At 40.5% G+C, this 20,741-nt stretch overlaps 1 protein-coding gene across 1 annotated transcript; it reads left to right on the top strand.

Annotated features, from left to right (window-relative positions):
* Positions 1-1,710: 1,710 nt before the first annotated feature.
* Positions 1,711-11,777, top strand: LOC308703260 (E3 ubiquitin-protein ligase TRIM39-like; the record flags this gene model as incomplete). The annotated part of the gene is made up of 7 exons (XM_081386581.1): positions 1,711-1,944; positions 3,371-3,691; positions 5,091-5,186; positions 5,614-5,847; positions 10,598-10,742; positions 11,114-11,140; positions 11,239-11,777. 7 exons carry the CDS (start codon positions 1,711-1,713, stop codon positions 11,775-11,777), a joined length of 1,596 nt encoding a protein of 531 aa, XP_081242707.1.
* Positions 11,778-20,741: the final 8,964 nt, after the last annotated feature.

Here is a 20,741-nt window from a genome sequence, read left to right as displayed (position 1 = left end):
AGCGGCGAACTGGCAGGGAACAACCGAACTGGCAGTGCTGCAACACTCCTCAGAGGATTGTTGGAAATCGCTGCCACCTCTGTGCCCTGAAGCGGCGAACCGGCAAGGAACAACCGAACTGGCAGCTTTGCAGCCCTCCTCAGAGGGTCGCTGGGAACCACTGCGCCCCGAAACACCTGAGGTGGTGGAGTTGGCAGAACGGCCCCTTGAGGGCACCGAAGAGAAATGGGCAGGGTATAATGAGGTGGAATCCGTTTCTCCCTGGAGGGGATTGCCCTCAGAAGTCTGACAGCATCAGGACTTCTTCTTTGTCGAAGCCTTCTTTGAGAAAATGACAGTCCTCAGATCATGCCTATTTCTAGAGGGCTTCGACTGCGGATGCCACCCAGACCCCCCTTATTGTAGAGGAGCCCGAGTGGCGACGCTCTGTTTTTGCTGCACTCTGTGCTGCGAGGAGCTCGTAGATGGCCGAGACTGCTCCTGCCCAGCAGTTTCAGGGACCACAGATCGGCGAGGAAGAAATCTCTAGAACGCTGCCGCTTGTTTCTTTGCTTCCTGAAACCTTTCGACGACCTAGGTGACAGAGTCGCCAAAGATGCCAGAAGGCAAGAGCGGAGCATCCAAAAAGACAGTTCTGTCCCTATAATGTCAGATATATTTAACCAGAGATGCTTCTCCGTGGCCACCAGGGCTACCATAATCGGCCTACTGACTTGACGTCTCCTTGGTGGCCCTAAGAGACAAATCTGTAAGTTAGTGCTAAGTTTAAGGATGAAGTGAATCTTTATCCTGTACAAAACTCTCAATCCCTTCAGTTTCTCTCCATCAGCTTTACCTCCAGTGACACCTTCTCTTTCTTCAGGTGACAGATTTCTGTGACGAAACTATCAATATCCAGCATGTACAGACATACATTATCTCCATTTAACAAGTTTACATTTTAAACATGCTATTCTCACAAACTTCTGCTGGTTTCTTCTGTGAGCACTATGTGAACTATATGACATCACTGCATGTGTGTAAAGACTTCAGTGAAAGTGAAACTGAACAAATGAGCTGGAAGCTTCTTCAAACAACATATATTTACAGAAACCCTGAAATTAACTATCAAATCTGATATTCATTCACAGATGAAAATGTAAATTCACTAGTTTAATAGCATGAAGCAGTATACGAATGTTAATAAAAATTAAAGTCTGTGTTCATGTAACATCAGAATCAGGAAGTACTTGAACTGCAGACATAATAAACTAAGTACAGTGAATACTCCATAACAGAAATCGCACCAGGTGTATACAGATGTTTATTTAGTAGGTTATTTGTTTGAAAAATTACACTTCCACTTATTTTCTGTGTTGTCTTTTATAAAAGATCTTATGATGGTATTAAAATGTTGTTGTAAAAACCTGTTACATTTGCTGTACGGTGGCTCTCAGAGACACATATTTAGTTTCTTTTTTTTTTTTTTTTCTACCACTCAATAGTATCTGCAGTGCCACAGAGCCCATATGAAAGGACAGATCAGCAATCTCAGACCAGAAGTTAAGGGCAGAGCTTATAAGCTAGTTTTAGAGACTGGTTAGACATTCTTTGACTTTAAAATAAACAGTACTACATAACTTATGTTGTAAGTTTAAACAGCATTTAACATGCAACATCCATTAATTTATTAAGTTTATTAATATATTGACATTACTTATCTTTTCAGCCATGGCATCCTCCAGTGGTCCAGAACTAAATGAGGAGCTCCAGTGCTCCATCTGTCTGGAAGTGTTCACTGATCCAGTCACCACTCCATGTGGACACAACTTCTGCAGATCCTGCCTGAACAAGTGCTGGGCGAACACACAGACCTGCTTCTGTCCACTCTGTAAAGAAACATTCAGCAAAAGACCTGATCTCGAGATTAATACAACAATCAGAGAGGTTGTGCAACACTTTAATCCCCTGGGGTCGGCGGTCGCGCCGGCGATACCAGCTTGCTTTTTTTCTTATCAGTGCAAAAGAGACTCAAAATACTCTGTTGATTTTGATCTTACATATAAGTGTTATACATCATTCAAAACTGTTAAATATCTTCTTTTATTTGTGTACACTCATAATAAAAACAAAATGGTGTGTTTTTCGTAAAATAAAGAAAATAAACGATGCGCGTTCTGCCGTCTCTCTCAATGTGAAACTCATTCTGAAACGAGACAGAAAATGACCTGTAACTCATGTTTGTCACACAGAATTGAAACACGTCTATACAACGCTTGGAGTCTCTATTTTTAAACTGTGTAAATTATATAAAAAACAAATATTCTTTGTTTAAGTAATCCGTATGAAAGCAGCGGCATGTACAGTTTCTCAAACGCGTCCTAATTAACTCTAATGTGACCACGCGCGCACGAGTGATTGACATGCAAATGATCCATGCGGAGGAACGCAGACCTGTAAACGCCCCATCACCTCAAAACAAAGAATCAGAAACTTCAGTAACTTACTCCTCTCTGCTTTTCATCGAGTTTGGAAGACTGTGTTTATGCTGTGCTGTGCTGTTTCACTTGGATTTACCTCAGAAGAATTAGAACGCGATTTAACATTCTGTTGACTTCAACATTCACATGAGTCTCTGTACATGAACATGGTAAAGTGAAAAATCAAACACAAATGACAGGTATGTACTATGTTTCAGGAATGGCACAAAGGTGTGTGACTGGTTAAGTCTCTGTCTTTAGTTCAGTGTGTTAATTAATGTGCTTTTTTGTCATTTGTTGTGTATCTTTGGATTATGTTGTGTTGTAAATAAATCCAAACAATCAAAAACCCATTCTTTTTTAAATCTTCTCATTCTTTGTGCAATGTTGCTCAGAATGATAGGGCCTGATAGCCCCTGATAGGGCCATTAGGGGGGTGTCTTTGTCTTTCTCAGGTGTAAAATCCATTAATATTCAGGATGTGTTTACGCCTACTCGCATAAAGCTTTCTTACACAAAACACGTCTTACAAATTTTAAATCAATATATTGTCTTATCTGAATGAGTATGCAGGATGATTTTCACATAGTTTTGGAGCAAATATTCTAGGCTATGTCATACAATTTTCAAAAGTCTTGTGAAGAAATAATCAATATGGGTTTTATGACCTTATTTCAGTGGCAATTATTTTTTTGTTTTTTCACAAACCACGCATAAATGTCATTATCTCAAAACTACAAACTTTTACGTACATGCTGCTGATATATTATTGTAGCAGAGTTTGTGCTAAATACAGTGTAATCAGACTTTAGCCATGAAAATGTCACAAGTAACAGAAATAAGCACAAATGTCAGAGCATGTCAGAACACTTCCAGGGCCCAGAAAACACCTCAGACCTCAGAGGGTTAAGGAGAAGCTCAATCTAGGAGAATCTGAGGTGTTCTGTGACATCTGTGGTGAAAGAAATCAGAAAGCTGTGAAGACCTGCCTGACGTGTCCAAGCTCTTACTGTGAGACTCATCTGGAGCCTCATCTCAGTGTCCCACGTCTAAAGAAACACAAACTCATCAATGCTGTGGAAAATCTGGAGGATTATATATGCCAGAAACACGAGAGACCTCTGGAGCTGTTCTGTAGAGATGACCAGACGTGTGTTTGTCTGTTCTGCACTGAAGGAGAACACAAGACTCACAACACTGTTCCTATTGAGGAGGAGAGTCGAGAGAAGAAGGTAAAGAGATACAAACAAAACACTTTAAACACCCCATGAAATGCAGTTCCCTATCAGTCAGTCACGTTCAACATATTTACATCGCACTGAACTGATGTATAGGGATCTTGCCTGAGAGCCCAATCACTATAGAGTGATAACAGAACAAGCCAATACACATTGGCGAATGAGATTGCGGCAAGATGACCATCGCGATGTTGAGAAAAAGACTGAGATACCTTGAAAAAGGTGGAGTCCCCTCTTATTCCCTGATCTGGTCTTTCTGTGCAGCAGAGAGACACTTTGGTTAATACACAGGGTGATTTGAGGTTTACAGTGGGAACTCTCCTGCTGGGTGAATCCCCGTGGCCCTCCCACTCATCTTTCACATTGCAGGCTGTGGAGCTTCCGGCTGTGGTTACTGGTCCTTCCCATGGGGGACCCAGCATCTCATTCGGGGATCCTGCAGAGGTCCTCTTGCTCTTGTGTGCCACCACACTCATGACCCCACAGCGAGATGCTGTGCTTTCTGAGGCGGGCCACTGTACGCCACAGCACTGCCACACTGCAGGCACGTCTATTGTCCTTCTGGTCCCCCTCGAACTGTATCTGGAAGTCTGACTAGCGCTTACCAGTCTGTCGGGCCTGGTCATTAGGATGGTCAGACTCGGCTATGCGATTCAATTCTCTGTGCAAAGCCCTATCCTTTCTTCTACCCCAACAGGTTCAGGGGGACTAGGCGGCTTACTCTGGGCAGCTGTTGTGACACTTTCCACAGGGATCCCAATACGTCAGTTCAGTCAGATGTAACGTTGAACATGACTGACTAATAGGGAATGTCACTTCCCTCCTGAAGGAGGGAACAGAGACTTTACATCCCATCGCCACAACTCCTATACCTTCGATGAAACGACCGGGACCCCGTCTAAGCTCCTCAGCAGAAAACTTAATGTGAGAGCTTGCACGCTGCCTTATATACCCGGAAGTGGGGAGTGGCTTGTGATGCAAACCTCACTCGCAATGTCCATTGGCTTGTTCTTTTATCACTCAAATGTGATTGGGCTCTCAGGCGAGATCCCAATACATCAGTTCAGTCTGACATAAAGTCTCTTTTCTTTCCCTCAGGGAATGGGGGTTACATTAGTAACCTAGACATTTTCTTTTCTGTGTCTTGACATGTTGAAGAACCCGTCCCTTTTTTTATTTAAATAACAGCTAAATTCAATAGTCTTTCATTGCATCTGATAAAAGCTGATTTTGTTTCCCTCAAAACTGTCTGACATGGACTAAAAGATTCAAAACTATAATTTTGAATTCATATGATCTTTAACTGTTTGTTTTTTAAAAATAAGACTGTCAGAAGATGGAGAGCTACAGTATATTCAGTTATAAATGTGTCTGTGTTTTTCTCTGTATGTAGAATCAGCTGGTTCAGACACAGACAGACGTTCATCAGATGATCCAGGACAGAATGAAGAAGATTCAAGAGATTAAACACTCAGTAGAGCTTAGAAAGGTTTGTGCTTCGATCAACCCGAGTTCATTTCCTGGCTCATGGTCATTTTCGATCCCCATTTCACTTTGATTTTTACTTTCTGTTCACTCTCTAACTACCCTTGCAAAAAATACATTTAAAAAATGTTATGCATCATAATATTTCAATCTTATTAATAAAGGCGTTGAATTAAATTGATAGTTCTGCCATCATCTAGTAACCCTCATTTTGCTCCAAACATGATTTTTTCCCATAGAGCACAAATCTTGGTGAATTGCACTTGAGTGTCTTTTGTGTTCCAATGAGAATCACACATTTTAAGTGACATAAGGTTAATTGATGATGAGATCATTTTCATTTTGGGTTGAACTATCCCTTTAAATAATATGTAAATAAATATGTAATAGTTTAACAAATAGAACATCTTTTAACTGTTTTCAATCATCAGAGAAACACAGAGAAAGCGAGATCATACAGTGTTGAGATCTTCATTGATCTGATCCGCTCCATTGAGAGATGTCAGTCTGATCTGCTGAAGATGATGGAGGAACAGCAGAAAGCAGCAGAGAAACAGGCTGAAGATCTCATTAAAGAGCTGCATCAGGAAATCACTGAGCTGAAGAGGAGAAACACTGAGCTGGAGCAGCTCTCACACACTGAAGATCATCTCCATCTCATACAGGTCTGTCAACATCTGTCTCAGTCAATATGTACAATATTACAGGACAAACAGTCTGTTCTTTAAGGTCCACCAAATTGGCCCAATGACGGTGTCCAATCGTGTGGCTAAAGGTTTCCTGTTTGTTCTGTCTTTTCAGTGCGCAAAGTGATTTAATTTCAATTACAGTTTTATTTGACTCAATTTTATCTGACTCAATTTTATCTTGACCTTGAATTTAGGTTGGAATGCCAATGGATTATTGGTCATTTATAATTTATCTAGATTTTTGATTATTCTATTTAACTCTTTACTTTAGATTGTACTTGTTAAGTCGGATTCCAATGTTGCTCAGAGTCTCACACCGGCCGTTAACGTGAATCTCACTGTCACAAACTCGCCAGTCTGATCATTAGTCAGAGGCAGGGCTTGACAAACCGGGTTGATTTCAGCAGTGGTGCAGTCACTCCTACTAGCCACTTTGGTGGGTTGAATTTTAATTTTTTTTTTCAAATGTAGTCTTTTAAAAAGGCATCTGAAATAAAATTAAAAGTAATATTGCAATCTAGTGTTGTCAAAAATATTGATTTTCCTTTCAAAGGAACTCGCGCTGCATCGAGATTAACGCTATGGGAAAGCTCTGCATGATTGAGTCGTGAGGCACGCATGAAATCGGGCACCGAATTGGTTGCTCGAGTAACACCTAGACCTTGACCTAGTCTTGAGAGACTGGTTCTCTTAGTAGGATTTTTGGCAGTGTGGGAACTTCTGCCAAACATGTCTCAAAAGAAGCAGAGTGTCTGCTCCGGAGCCCCCACTAAAAGACTGGGGGTCGGGGTGGCGCTCTCAGCTGAAGTCTTCCCGAGGTAAGATCTGAGGACCGTCATTATCTTCAATAATGAAGGCTTCGGGGAAGAGATCCTGACACCAGTAGCATCAGGCCTCTGAGGGCAGTCCCCTCCGGGGGGAAGTGGTTAACACCTCACTATACGGTGCCCATTTCCCTTCGGTGCCCCGCCACCTTGTGTGCTTAGGGGCGCAGTGGTCTTCGGCAAGCCCATATCTCAGTGTCCGCCGGAAAATTAGCGGCACTATGATGCTAACCTCCTCTGAGGAGGGTCTCAGAGAAATCAGTTCGGCTGTTCCCTGCTGCTTCGCCGCTTCAGGGCATCGAATTGCTCGCTCGTGTAACATCAGAGACCAGTCTTGAGAGACTGGTTCCCTTATTAGATTTTAGCAGCGTGATTATGGAACAAGAGATAAAGGTGTTGCTAGGGAAAGGGGCCATAGAACGTGTTCCTTCCCCCCACAGAGAGTCCACGTTTACAGCTGGTATTTTATCGTTCATAAGAAGGATGTGGGGTTGCGTCCAATTCTAGATCTGTGCGCTGAGGCGAATCGTGTCACAATCAGATACAAGGACTGGTTTGTCACGGTAGATCTTTAGGACGCATACTGCCATATTCCATTCTTCCTCAACTCAGGAAGTTCCTCAGGTTGCTTTCGGGGGCAAAACGTACCACTATTGGGTTAGATTAGATTAGATCAACCTTTATTTGTCTCACAAGTGAGAATTTTCAGCATTTACAGCAGAAAGTAGATAGCAAGGAATACAATAAAATAATAAGTGACATTAACATAATACTAACAATATCAAAATTCAAAATAAATTATACCAATACTAAAATAAAAGAATATATATTTACATCTATAAAACAAATTACCAAATATAAAAACAGTGCAAGTGAAAATATTAGCAATATAAAGTGGCATTGTGCATTGATTTCCATTGTGGTTTCTGTTTAACACTTAACAGTACTGATTATAAAGTCTTACAGCCGCAGGAAGAAAAGATGTTCTGAATCTCTCCTTCACACAGCGTGGGTGTATCAGTCTGCCACTAAAGAAGCTGCGCAGTGATGTTAGTATCCCATGAAGGGGGTGGGACGAGGTCTCCAACATGGATGAGAGCTTAGCTCTCACCCTCCTCTCTCCCACCACCTCAACTGGCTCAAGTGAGCAACCCAGGACAGAACCAGCCTTTTTAATCAGTCTGTTTAGCCTCCTCCTGTCTGCCATTGTAATGATGCTACTCCAGCATACCGCACCAAAAAAGATGGCTGACGCCACCACAGAGTCATAAAAAGTCCTCAGGAGTGGACCCTGTACTCCAAAAGACCTTAGTCTCTTGAGCAGGAACAGTCTCTTCTGGCCCTTCTGATAAAGGGCCTTACAGTGTCTGTACAGTCCAATTTATTGTTAACCTGGAAGCCAAGATACCTGTTGGAGTCAACAATCTCAATGTCCACCCCCTGAATATTCACAGGTACCGTGGAAACATGCTTACTCCTGCGGAAGTCCACCACCAGCTCCTTAGGCTTTGTAGCATTGATAAGGAGGTGGTTTAAATTGCACCAGACCACAAAGTCCTGATTCAGTTTCCTGTACATTCTGTAATCCCCATCAAAGATGAGACCAACAACGGCAGAGTCATCAGAGAACTTCTGGAGGTAGCAGTCTGAGGTGTTGAAGGTGAAGTCAGCAGTGTAGAGGGTGAAAAGGAATGGAGCCAATACTGTTCCTTCCTCCCTCAGTAAGAGCATTGAAGATGGGTCGTGGCTGGGTCTTCCAGCATGACAATGACCCGAAACACACAGCCAGGGCAACTAAGGAGTGGCTCCGTAAGAAGCATCTCAAGGTCCTGGAGTGGCCTCGCCAGTCTCCAGACCTGAACCCAATAGAAAATCTTTGGATGGAGCTGATCGTCCGTATTGCCCAGCAACAGCCCCGAAACCTGAAGGATCTGGAGAAGGTCTGTATGGAGGAGTGGACCAAAATCCCTGCTGCAGTGTGTGCAAACCTGGTCAAGAACTACAGGAAACGTATGATCTCTGTAATTGCAAACAAAGGTTTCTATACCAAATATTAAGTTCTGCTTTTCTGATGTATCTAATACTTATGTCATGCAATAAATTGCAATTACTTAAAAACCATACAATGGTGATTTTCTGGATTTTTGTTTTAGATTCCGTCACTCACAGTTGAAGAGTACATATGATAAAAATTTCAGACTTCTACATGCGTTGTAAGTGGGAAAACCTGCAAAATCGGCAGTGTATCAAATACTTGTTCTCCCCACTGTAGCTGCTTACTACGCACCTTTGGGTGGTGTCTTTTGCATCAGCTCATGTATACAGTATGGCGGCTTTGTAAGCCTTTTATTAGGGGTATCCCTACAAGTGTGTGATGCATCGGGCTAGTCCTTTCCACACACATTCATCGGGTTTACAACCTAGATTTGGGCTTTGTAACTGAAGCGTTTTCGATACTTATCGATACTGAAATATCTGAAACTCTTCCGCAGGATGTACAATACCAGCTGCGTGATCTTGCTCTCTAATCTCTCCGACATTGACACACAAACCTGCATCCCTTTACTCACTCGTTTCATTTGCTCCAGATGAATATTGTTGGTGTTACAGGGCTTGAATTTTGGCGAGGGATTGCTCATAATGAGCATAATTTTACTCATTACAGCAGACTTCGTGCTCACTCCCAAACTGTGTGTGCAGATAGACAAGGCTAAATATTGGCTAAAACAGTATAATGGGTCAGTGTGTCAGGTCTTAAAGTGACAGCAGCCTAATATACCGGCTGCCAAATTATGAGATAATATTAAAATATCTATATGGCAGTTTTTCCCTATGGTATCTATGTCAAAATTGTGGCCAGTGTAAATGCTGAGTGGTTAGTAACTTTGGAAAACCCCTAGCCACAGTGGCTGATAAGCAAAAAAGTTAATGTCAAGCCCTGGTCAGAGGTTATGACAAATACTATTTAATTGGCCACCCATGCTTGCCATTATTTAAATAGTAATTCCGTTTAGTCCCCTACAGTCGCCTATGTAACAATTTAATTAAAGCTCAAACAATGAACAGAGGTTATGGCTAATACTATGAAGGTATACCGCCCCATGCTTGCTATTATTTAAATCGTTTTTGAAAACGCTCTCCGTGTAAAAAACTAAAACGTGAATTTCTGAAGATGATGACGTCATGCACATACTTAATACGTGTTCAATCTATAGTGTTTCATTGCCATCTAATGGCCTGGCAGCAGAATACAGCGTTTTTAGTCGTTTTCGTAGATCCGTGTGAATGGGGATAGTTTTGACAACGGTGTCGTCTGCATGCGAAAAAGTTAAAGGAAGAACTTTTCAGTTTTAAGCATATCGTTGTCGTGTAAATGTAATAATTGCATCCTAGTTATTCTCCTTGGTTACTGATTACATTCAGCTGTCTGTCATTAAGTTTCCCTGAGTATTTATACTCCCACATCCACAGAGTTTTATTCCTGTCTATATTCCCGTCTTAAAAAAGTTTTATACTGAGGGGTTTGTTTGTACATAATTCACTGGATTTATACAACATTTTATTCCTAAAAACATGGTGACAAATCTTTTTTTTTCTGTCTTCAATCAATCTTTTTTATGGAGTGATAAAAAGAGAATTATTAATTATTATTATTATAATTTCAAAATCCCCTCAGTAAAAACCTTTAACTCATTTGCATATTTCAATATTTCAGAAAGGTTTTAATACAGAAAATATCGAATTGATTAATATCTAATATATTTAGAGGAAGTACGATGATATCATCCATATCCATACAGAGGTTTTGCCTCAACTGTGTTAGAAAGCTCCTAAAACATATTGAATTAACTGCTTTAAAAATAATGATCATATTTAACAGTCTTCTCTCTCTCCTGCTGTAGATGAGCTCATCCCTGAACACTCGTCCACACACCAAGAACTGGACTGAGATCAGGATTGACTCTGATGTGGACTCTCTGAAAAGAGCTCTGATTCAACTGAAGAAAACTCTGGATGGGACTCTAAATGAAAAACTCAGTCAAACTGGTATGTGAATATCAAATACAGTGTATAGATGTTTGTTAGTAACTATATTTTTCAAGATATATTGTAGGTTAAATAAAATTTAAGCACCGGTGACCTGCTGGTGATAACTTAAACTTGCCAAGTTAGTATTAGACTGACATGATAAAATCACTAACTAAACCTAGTCTATTTAAAGTTATATCCAAACTTTAACTGATGCCATAACCAGTTATTGCAGTATTACTTTAACTTACTTTAGAGACATGTAAACAACATAAAATATATCCAGTTTCACTACATGCCATTGATGCTGCTAATAGAGAGAAACTCAGTGTTAACTTGAAATTATTGCTATAAATAATTCATCATTATATTATCATCAGTTTCCACAGGGCTGAAATTTGTGCAGGAGTTTGCAGGTACAGTGTGACTGACACCATTTTCTTCAATACACTTAGAATACTGTGTTAATCTGTATTATATACTGTACACATTAATATATTTTGTTCTCTCTCAGTGGATGTGACTCTGGATCCTGATTCAGCGAATTCATATCTCATCCTGTCTGATGATGGAAAACAAGTCAGTGATGAAGACTTTGAGCAGGACGTCCCAGAAAACCCAAAGAGATTTGATGTGGGTCTTTGTGTTCTGGCAAAGCAGGGATTCAGTTCAGGGAGATTTTACTATGAGGTGCAGGTGAAGGGAAAGACTGGGTGGTGTTTAGGAGTGATCAGAGAATCCATTAAAAGGAAGGGGACGATCACACTGAAACCAGAGGATGGAGTCTGGACAGTGATTCTAAGAAATGAGAATCAATATGTAGCTTGCGAACATCCATTTGTCTTTTTATCTCTGAGAGTGAAACCTGAGAAGGTTGGTGTGTTTGTGGATTATGAGGAGGGTCTGGTCTCTTTTTATGACGTGGAGTCCAGATCTCATATCTACTCTTTCACTGGTCAGCCTTTCACTAAGAAACTCTATCCATTTTTTAGCCCATGCGATAATGATGAGGGTAAAAACTCAAACCCACTGATCATCACTCCTGTCAGATGAAACAGACAAAATAACTTTAAAGTCTGAAAAGATTAACTATGGATGCGCTGTTTTTAGAATATGTAAATAAAAACAAAAAATAATTTCTACTAACCACAATCAAGTAGATTGTACTTACAAATATAAAGAAAATTAACGTGATACTAGTGCAAAAAAGAAATGTATATTCAGGCCCTTAAAAAAAAATCAGTCATTGACAAAACATCACCTATAATAAAATATTTGTTCAAATTAGCCATTTACACGTATATATTATGTGTACGTGTAAATGGCTAATTTGTTAAAAATGCCTCATCCCCTCTTGGGATCTCTCCGTGGTCCTGACGGCCTTACAGAGAGCACCCTTTGAGCGTCTGCAGTCAGTGGAGATTAAAATCCTGTCCCTTTAAGCTACACTGTGTAATATTTTAAGTTGATTTTTAGCCAAAAACACTTTGTTCTTTCAAAATGATACATTCTCATTAATGTGTAATCACTTCAACCAACTAATTAAGTATTCTTGTAAGTGTATAATCTGCCATTTAGAATACATATGAGCGAGTCGCTCGAATGGCGGCAGCCATGTTGCGCATCCATTTTGAAAATATATTAGACAAATAATAATAATAATAATAATTCATTACATTTATATAGCGCTTTTTCTCAGCACTCAAAGCGCTTTACATAGAAGGGGGGAATCTCCTCAACCACCACCAATGTGCAGCATCCACTTGGATGATGCGACGGCAGCCATATTGCGCCAGAACGCTCACCACACACCAGCTTACTGGTGGAGAGGAGACAGTGATGAAGCCAATCAGTATATGGGGATGATTAGGAGGCCATGATAGACAGAGGCCAAGGGGCAAATTTGGCCAGGATGCCGGGGTTACACCCCTACTCTTTCGAAAGACATCCTGGGATTTTTAATGACCACAGAGAGTCAGGACCTCGGTTTTACGTCTCATCCGAAGGACAAAGAGGGACATACCTGGAAATTCAAGCTTCGCCTTTCGCGTTTTTACACTCAGTGGCACCGTGACGAATGCGAGGGGGGGATTACTCGCGACTGCCGTCAGATTTGAAATAATACGGCCACCGTAGGAGTTAAAATGCCCTCGGAATGGGAGGGGCTAGAAAGTAATATTCAGTTGGTAGTCATATACAATTTCACCGCTAGATGGGAGAGAATCCTACACAGTGTAGCTTTAAGACAGTGCTCCTGACTGCGCTCACTTCTATGATGAGGGTGGAGGAACTGTGGGCATTTTCGGTCGACAAAGTTTCAGGACTTCGCAACAGCTCTTTGTCTGCTATGGAGGACAGCTGTCTCCAAACAGAGGTTACCCCACTGGATATTGGATGCCATCTTCTTGGCGTATCAATCCCAAGATCAGCCGTGCCCATTTGGAGTGAGAGCTCACTCAACATGCGGTGTGAGCGTTTGTGCACGGCACGTCTCTGGCAGACATATGCAGAACTGCACGCTGGGTGACACACAACACATTCGCCAGATTTTATAATAATACAAGTAGATAGCCACGGGTCCTGTTTGCAGCGCCATTCCCCGCCAAGGATGGGATGCAAGCCCCTATTTTGCTCCTCAGATGAGCTCCCCAGACGGCGAACCCTGTTGGAGTTCCTCCAGCATCCTCGGCAGTCAAGTGTTGTGAAGACACAACTACTCGTGGATATGCCAGGTTTGCCGGCCCCTGTACTAGACTAGATGCCCATATGTTGTGATTCTCCTCCTTAGGTGATACAATATGTGTAAACTCCGTGGTAAGGGAGTTACTCTTTCCCTCGTCAGACCCTCTCTGCCATCTCTGTATAGCATTGAGTCCTCCCCTGAAACAGGCAGGATCTACTTCTGAGATACTCCACATGTAGTACTGTCCTGACGGTCAGTCCATACGAGTAATTCCACGTTACCTAGGGCAGGTTGTGGCATCTTCCATAGGGATCCCAATTCATCAGTCACTGACGATTATGTCAGATGTGACTGACTGATAGGGAACGTCTAGGTTACTAATTTAGTTAATACCCGTTAATACCCGTCGCAACAACTCCTGTCCCTCCGCTGACAGCTGGGACCTCGTCTCGGCTCCTCAGCGGAAACCGAATGCGAGTATTGCCCGCACGCCCTTATATACCCGGAAGCGGTGGTGCGGTTTGCAATGCAAATCTCACTTGCCAGCGTGCTATGGTAGATATCCCCCTACGCACCTGACTTAAGTTTAACCAAAAGTCCCTGACGCCTGCAAAATTATACCCAAGTGACTTCCCCTCTGACCGTGTTGGTTGATGCCGAAGTGTAGCTACTCTGACCGCATAAAATGCCTCAGAATTATAGTTTTCTAGAATTATAGAATTACCGCATCTAACCCGACCTAAGAGTCCGTCGTTCCTTTTTGAAAAGTATCATTTGGGAATAAGGTCTCTAGTGTTCCACTAACCTGCTGCGCAGTAGCCTGACATCGTCATACTCAGATTATAGTCAGAATATGAGTCTGATCTGCTCCATTGGGCTGTGATTAAGGGGCGTTTCAACCGAACCAGGAAAGAAAATGCCTCTGCACTCAATTGGATAGACCTACAACCAATCAGAGCAACGGAGTAAGTGACGTATGTTCTTCATTCATCTTTCCGATCCAATCGACAAATGCCTTGATCGCGGTTCTCTGTTCCTCTTTTAAAATTAATGCGCTGTCGATATTTTCTATAACAGACGATGGTGGAATCTACACATGATGTTGGCGGGGCTAAGTTCGGCTGGCATCCAGGCTAGCTGCACAGCATTGACTAGACAGACTCCAGTAAATGCCTTAGAACAGTGATTCTAAAACTTTTTACACCAAGTACCACCTCAGAAAATATTTGTTTTTTACAACATTTGGTTCACCATAATGACCAATATTAAAATAGAGTAGTAGGCCTAACTATTCAGCTACGCACAGCTCATAACTCTGCTTCTAACCACAGGTCGAGAGCTGTCATTCCAACCACACAACTTTGCGATGCTGTTTGTGAATGTTCATTGTGCCTTTCCCAAAAGCATCGTTAGCCAACTATGGTCGCAAGTTCTGTCGTTATCAGCAGTTCAACAAGCCTGTGTTTCCCGAAACAATTGTTCCAACGAACATTTGCCAACAGCATTGCAAAGTTGTGTGTTCGGAACGATCTGTGGTTAGAAGCAGTTTCTTGTTTGCAAGAACCAGCCTGGAAATAAAGCAAAATAACTGAGAAAAATGAGAAATAGTCCTCAGATGCCATGTCCGTAATTAATAGCAAAACATCTAGCATTAATTCGATCTCAAACAGATTCAATAAAAGTAGTTATTATTCCACCACCTGCATGACGTCAATTACCAGCGTGGTTGAATGATCAATTTGCGACCAGTTAAGCATCGAGTTACTTCATTGTACAGGAAACACACCCCTGATCCGCACTCTCTTGCCAGATTGAAGCCACGATAGCAGTTTCATTGAAATTTTCATAATTTCATCATCCACCAATAACATTAATTAAAAATGTATTCAGTGATTCCACTGCATACCACTAGAGAGAGCCTGCGTACCACACTTTGAGAATCAGTGTCTTACATTATGCTTTAATCACGACCGGAGGACCTCAGACAAATTTCAGAGAGAGTCCCACCTGAAAGAAAAGAATACAACAGTTTTTATAGAATAGGAGCATGGCAAAGGTGACATGATACATTACATAATTTTTCTGCAATATGATTGGTTCTTCTTCATATAATTTTGAGCTCTTTCTTTAGCGGTTGTACCGGCGGGTAAAATCAGATTTCCCTCAGACGGACCGCCAACATATCCGTTAAATTTAAAAGTCTGAGATTCGTGCTTTAGGATCCAAAGGATATTTTGGCAGTCCGTCTGAGGGAAATCTGATTTTACCCGCCGGTAAAACCGTGTGTGTGCACTCGTGCAGAGGTCAGACAACGGACAGCATTGCTCTTGTATTTTCTGCAATCAATTCTGGTATAATTTCCTTATAGAGGTGTGTTGTCATCAGTTGATATGCCCATAATTAACCCAACTGACACAGTATGTGGTAAAATTTGTTTTTTTACAGTCCAAAAACAATAAGAAATCTATTCGTTCTCTATTTTTAAAGGAGGTTGTCATCAAATCTTGCTCTATTGCTTATTGGACTAAATTTGTTAATGACCTTGATTGGGAAAGTGTCTGGTTATTACCTCATAAGTTTTTTGTTACAAACAAATCAAAGAAATCTTTTTAAAGATAATCATTTTTCTGCAATATGATTGGTTCTTCATATGTATAATTCAGCAAACCATTCTGTTACTTTGTTACTTGAAGTCATAAGTTGATATATTTTGAAATCTGTCTAGTTTAATTTCCCCTTTTGTTATATCCAGAGATGATTCACACACACACACACACACACACACACACACACACACACACACACACACACACACACACACACACACTAACTGACTGAATGTTTGGGGACATTTCAGGTTTCAAAAGCATATAATTGTTAATCCTGCAAGAACAATAAATGTTAGTTATGATTAATAAAAAAAAAATCCATCACAGTGCATTGACTCGTTCTGTTACCACCAGGGCTGGACTGGGACAAAAAATCGGCCCGGTCATTTTGGCCCAGACCGGCCCACTATATGATCATAAACACCACCCATCTTTGCACGCCCTTAATTATTTGCATACCAACTCCTATTCATTAAAACCACTAATGCCATGTAATGAGTGAGTATAGGAACGAGTGAGAGTTTACAGATGAAATAAGTACAAATTTGACATTTATTAGTACAGTCGAACTATACTCCAAAGTGGTGAATCCTAAAACAAGCTATAAGCGGCTCTGGCATAGCAATACAAGTGTTTCTTACAAAATTTTGTGCATTTTAATGCATGGGCGTCAGTTTGGTTTGAAATGTGCTGGGGACAGAGACGCATTCGGAAGTGCATTTTCAGAAGTGCTGGGTACAATGACGCATTCATTTTTTTCTCTCTTTCGCGCAGGTTATGTTTTGGAAGACGATGTCCTGTAGCTCAGGCACGGCCCCACTTTTCAACAGGCCCACCCAAAAAAAAAAAAAAAAAAAAAAAAAAAACGTTTACTATATTCTAATTTTGTCAATAATTATAAAAAAATCGCCAATGAGCTCATAATTTGTGCTAAAATAGTGTTTAGTTTTAAAAAAACATTTGAAAAAGCTGGTTATATTTTGATGTTTCTGCGCAAGTTCAGCAGACAGTGAGGTTCGGGTTTGTTCCGAATCCGATCAGAGCTCGTGAGTGGAGAGCGCATTTCTGAATATTCCGCTCCGCTCGTCCACTTCGTAAAAGTAATGATTATGAATGATTGTTAATAGGCTATATCTTCATAGAGATATAATTAAACAAAAACTAGTCAAAACACATCTAACAGAACATAGCCTAAGTTGTTTATTTTTTACACCTTGTGTTTTTATTTTGTTTAATTAACGAAATGTCAATCTTCGTGTTTATAACAGAAGATACAATACAATACAAAAATCTTCAAGATGTATAACGGATTGTCACCTTATAAACAGTCCCTTTTTTAATGGAATAATACACCCTTATAATAAAGAAAAAGCTTCAGTGATAAAGAATATGAACTCAATGCATTTAATTATACATTAAGCGTTTTCCTTTCGTAGAAACCCTTTATTATAAGGAAAATAGGTGGCTCTTAATGTGTCTTTCTATGGGAGGATGGCATAGCGGTGCATAGCAAATATTCAATGCATTCAATGAAAATATGCAATGGTATTCAATGCAAAACAAATAAAATAAATAAATTATTGTGGCATTAATTAGCCCATAAACAATATTTATTTTAAAGCCTAAACGAATTTGTTTAAAGAAAAACACCAGCGTTGGGCGTTTGTCTGTATAGGCTAAGTGTTTCAGCCGCCCTTTTCAAACTGCCGCAATAAAATGCAACAACATTTGATTAGTTAAACATAAAGAGGATTATCCGTCTGGCATGGCCGCTCGCTCTAACGTTAACCTAGATAAATGTTTGCTATTAGGAAGCGCATATCCAAGTGTTTGTGCGGAGTATGGAGCGCGCACTATAGCCTATGTGGATGGAGGCGCCGGTGCCATCACTCGCATTTTCATATCAACAGTGGAAACAACTTAAAATACTCAATTTCTGGTCATACAGAATATAATAATACATCAGTCGCAACTACTTTTATTTGTGTAAACTCACAACAACAAGAAAACGGTGTGCCTTTGTAAAATAAAAGAACACGAACAGGGCGCGCTTTCATGATCTCTGTGAATTGGAGCGCGCCTCAAAAATGAACTGACAAACAGTGTATAGACAAGCCTCACAGACATGAGAAATATAACTATAAAGTTACTAAAAAAATGTCCACCAACGAAAAAAAATCCAATCGAAAGCAAATACGGTAGCTACCATCTGATTATGTAATCCTGTCCGTATGAAAGGCGCATCTAGGCTACATTACAGCGGAGATGTGGAGATAAGTATGCAGGCAGCCTACACTGATTTAGAAAAGACTAGTTCATTAATAAACAATTAAAATGCATAGTTATTTTAAAACGACATAAGATCTCGTTAGTAGACATAATTGAGGTGAAAAAATAATATGTATGTGGCAGCAATGCGTCACGTATGATTCTGCTATATTTACTTTTTATAGCTATATTAAATCCATTGGTTCATGAAACATTGATTAAAATTAAGATATAATTAATACAAAACGAAATTCACTTTAAAGAAAGGCAGCTGTTCTGTTTGATGTCTCTGTGAAAGTTTTAAAGCAGTCTTTTAGTGCCGCTTTGGCGCTTTCAGAGCGCTCTGGTCCGTAACCTAAACTGACACGTTGTTTTTTCCCTCATAAATGCGAACACGGAAAATAAAATAAAATGAATATTATAATGTTTTTTTTGTTGGGTCAGACAATGATTACCAAATTTCTCTCCCATATTGCTCCTCACAACCACTGAAAACGGTCAAAAAAAATCGAACCAAAAGTCAAATTAATATGGACGGAAGTTAAAAGTGGTGGGTACAAAATGACTCATGACGAAATCTGGGGGGTACGCGTCCCCCCCGTCCCCCCCGAAATCGACGCCTATGTTTTAATGTTAAATTCATCAATCTGGTGCACTTTGAGAGTTAAAAATTAAAAGCTCCAACCCATATTCAGTGTCCAAATTAAACAAAGAAAAATTCAAACCTCTTTTAGTTACAGTGTCTATTTACATTACACCTAGGCCTACTATATAATAGTTATAATATTAATCCAATGACAGTAATAGCCATATTTTGTAAAACAAATGCACTAAAAAATAAAGGACACTTTCATAATTAGTTTTGTAACAATTTCTATACTTGAAAGAGATAAGCACATGATCTTTTATTTTGACGCAAACTGCATCAAGCTTTTATTTTGGCGGAAAACATGGTTTACAAACGCCTGTCATTAAATTTCTAGTGAATTGCGGTAATCGTCAACTATGCAGATGTGGAAATAATCTGTAACTGGGTTATGGGTTCCTACACTCCATCATGACATAGCCTAAGTGTTTTGAAAGTAGTTCTGCTTACCGCAGGCTCTACACTCTCTCATCTCTCTCCTGATCCTCCGTCCTCACTATCATCATCTGCCACAGGAGCTGACGAAGGTCAGAAAACATATATTTTGACACATAAAGCGTCTGCTTTAAGGGCCTGGTTCTATTTTTTCACGCTATTTCTCTGCACATTCCTTGCGTTTCTTCTCCATCTCGCAGACTATTCTGGCAGATATTACACACTGACACTGCTGCACGCTCGCTCACTCGTTTAAAGTTGTGATTGGGCCAGCCCAGTGTCAATCAAGGAAAGAACCAATGGGCCGCTGATCTACGTTTTTCATGGGCTGGTCTGTCAGAAAAAAAACTAACACTGACTTTTTTTGACCAATGCATTACACCGGCACAAACCCAAAACGCAAGCAAAAGAAAACAAAACGAATGGCCCGCCGATGTACACATATTATGGGCCGTAAAAAAAAAAAAAAAAAAAATAATAAAAAAAGTATTTATGAGATGTATCGGCCCAAAAAGCACGTCGGCCCACCGGGCATTTGCCCGGTATGCCCAATGGCCAGTCCAGCCGTGAGAGATTGTGCAAATAGCATACAACACACAAACAGAGTGCATGAGACTCTCAGCAGGGCACCAACGGACAAAAAGGCACCAGAGCAGAGGTAAATTGAGTGCGATATTATAATAAGGGAAATCAACATGTGCAACGAAGAGGAAAAAGCTCTGATAGTCGTGCTTTAAAAGACGTGAGAGAGATGGTGTTCTCAAGTTTCATAGTCTTTTGTAACTCATTCCAGTCGTGTGCAGCTGCAAATTGGAAGGAGCTACGGCCGAAGGAAGTATTTGCTTTATGGGTTACTAGGGAAATGTACCTACTAGAGCGCAGGTTACGGACCGGTAAGGCAATGGTGAGTAAAGAGTTCAAATACAGAGGGGTTTTGTGTAGAATTGACTTATATATCAGATGATACCAGTGGGTCAAGCGCCGAGTATGTAAAGAGGGCCAACCTACTAATGCATATAGATCGCAATGATGAGTATTAAAAGGTGCATTGGTGACAAAACGGATGGCACTGTTGTAGACCACATCTAACCTTTTCAGAAGAGAGGTAGAGGCAGTCCTATAAATGACATCACCAAAATCTAATATCGGAAGAACAGTCATTTTTACCAGCGTATGTTTGGCAGAATAAGTGAAAGAGGTTTTGTTTCTGAATAAAAAGCCAATTCTAGATTTAATTTTGGATTGAAGCTCGTTAATGTGGAACTGAAAAGAAAGTGTATTATCTAACCAGATACCTAGATATTTGTAGGTGCTAACATAATCTAGACTTGATCCATCCAGGGTCAAGATGCTAGTCAGGTTGGCAGGTACGGGCA

Source organism: Scardinius erythrophthalmus (assembly GCF_964197995.2).
Source record: "Scardinius erythrophthalmus genome assembly, chromosome: 15".
NCBI lineage: Eukaryota > Metazoa > Chordata > Actinopteri > Cypriniformes > Leuciscidae > Scardinius > Scardinius erythrophthalmus.
Note: the sequence above shows the minus strand (reverse complement) of the source record. Positions and strands in the feature narration are given on the sequence as shown.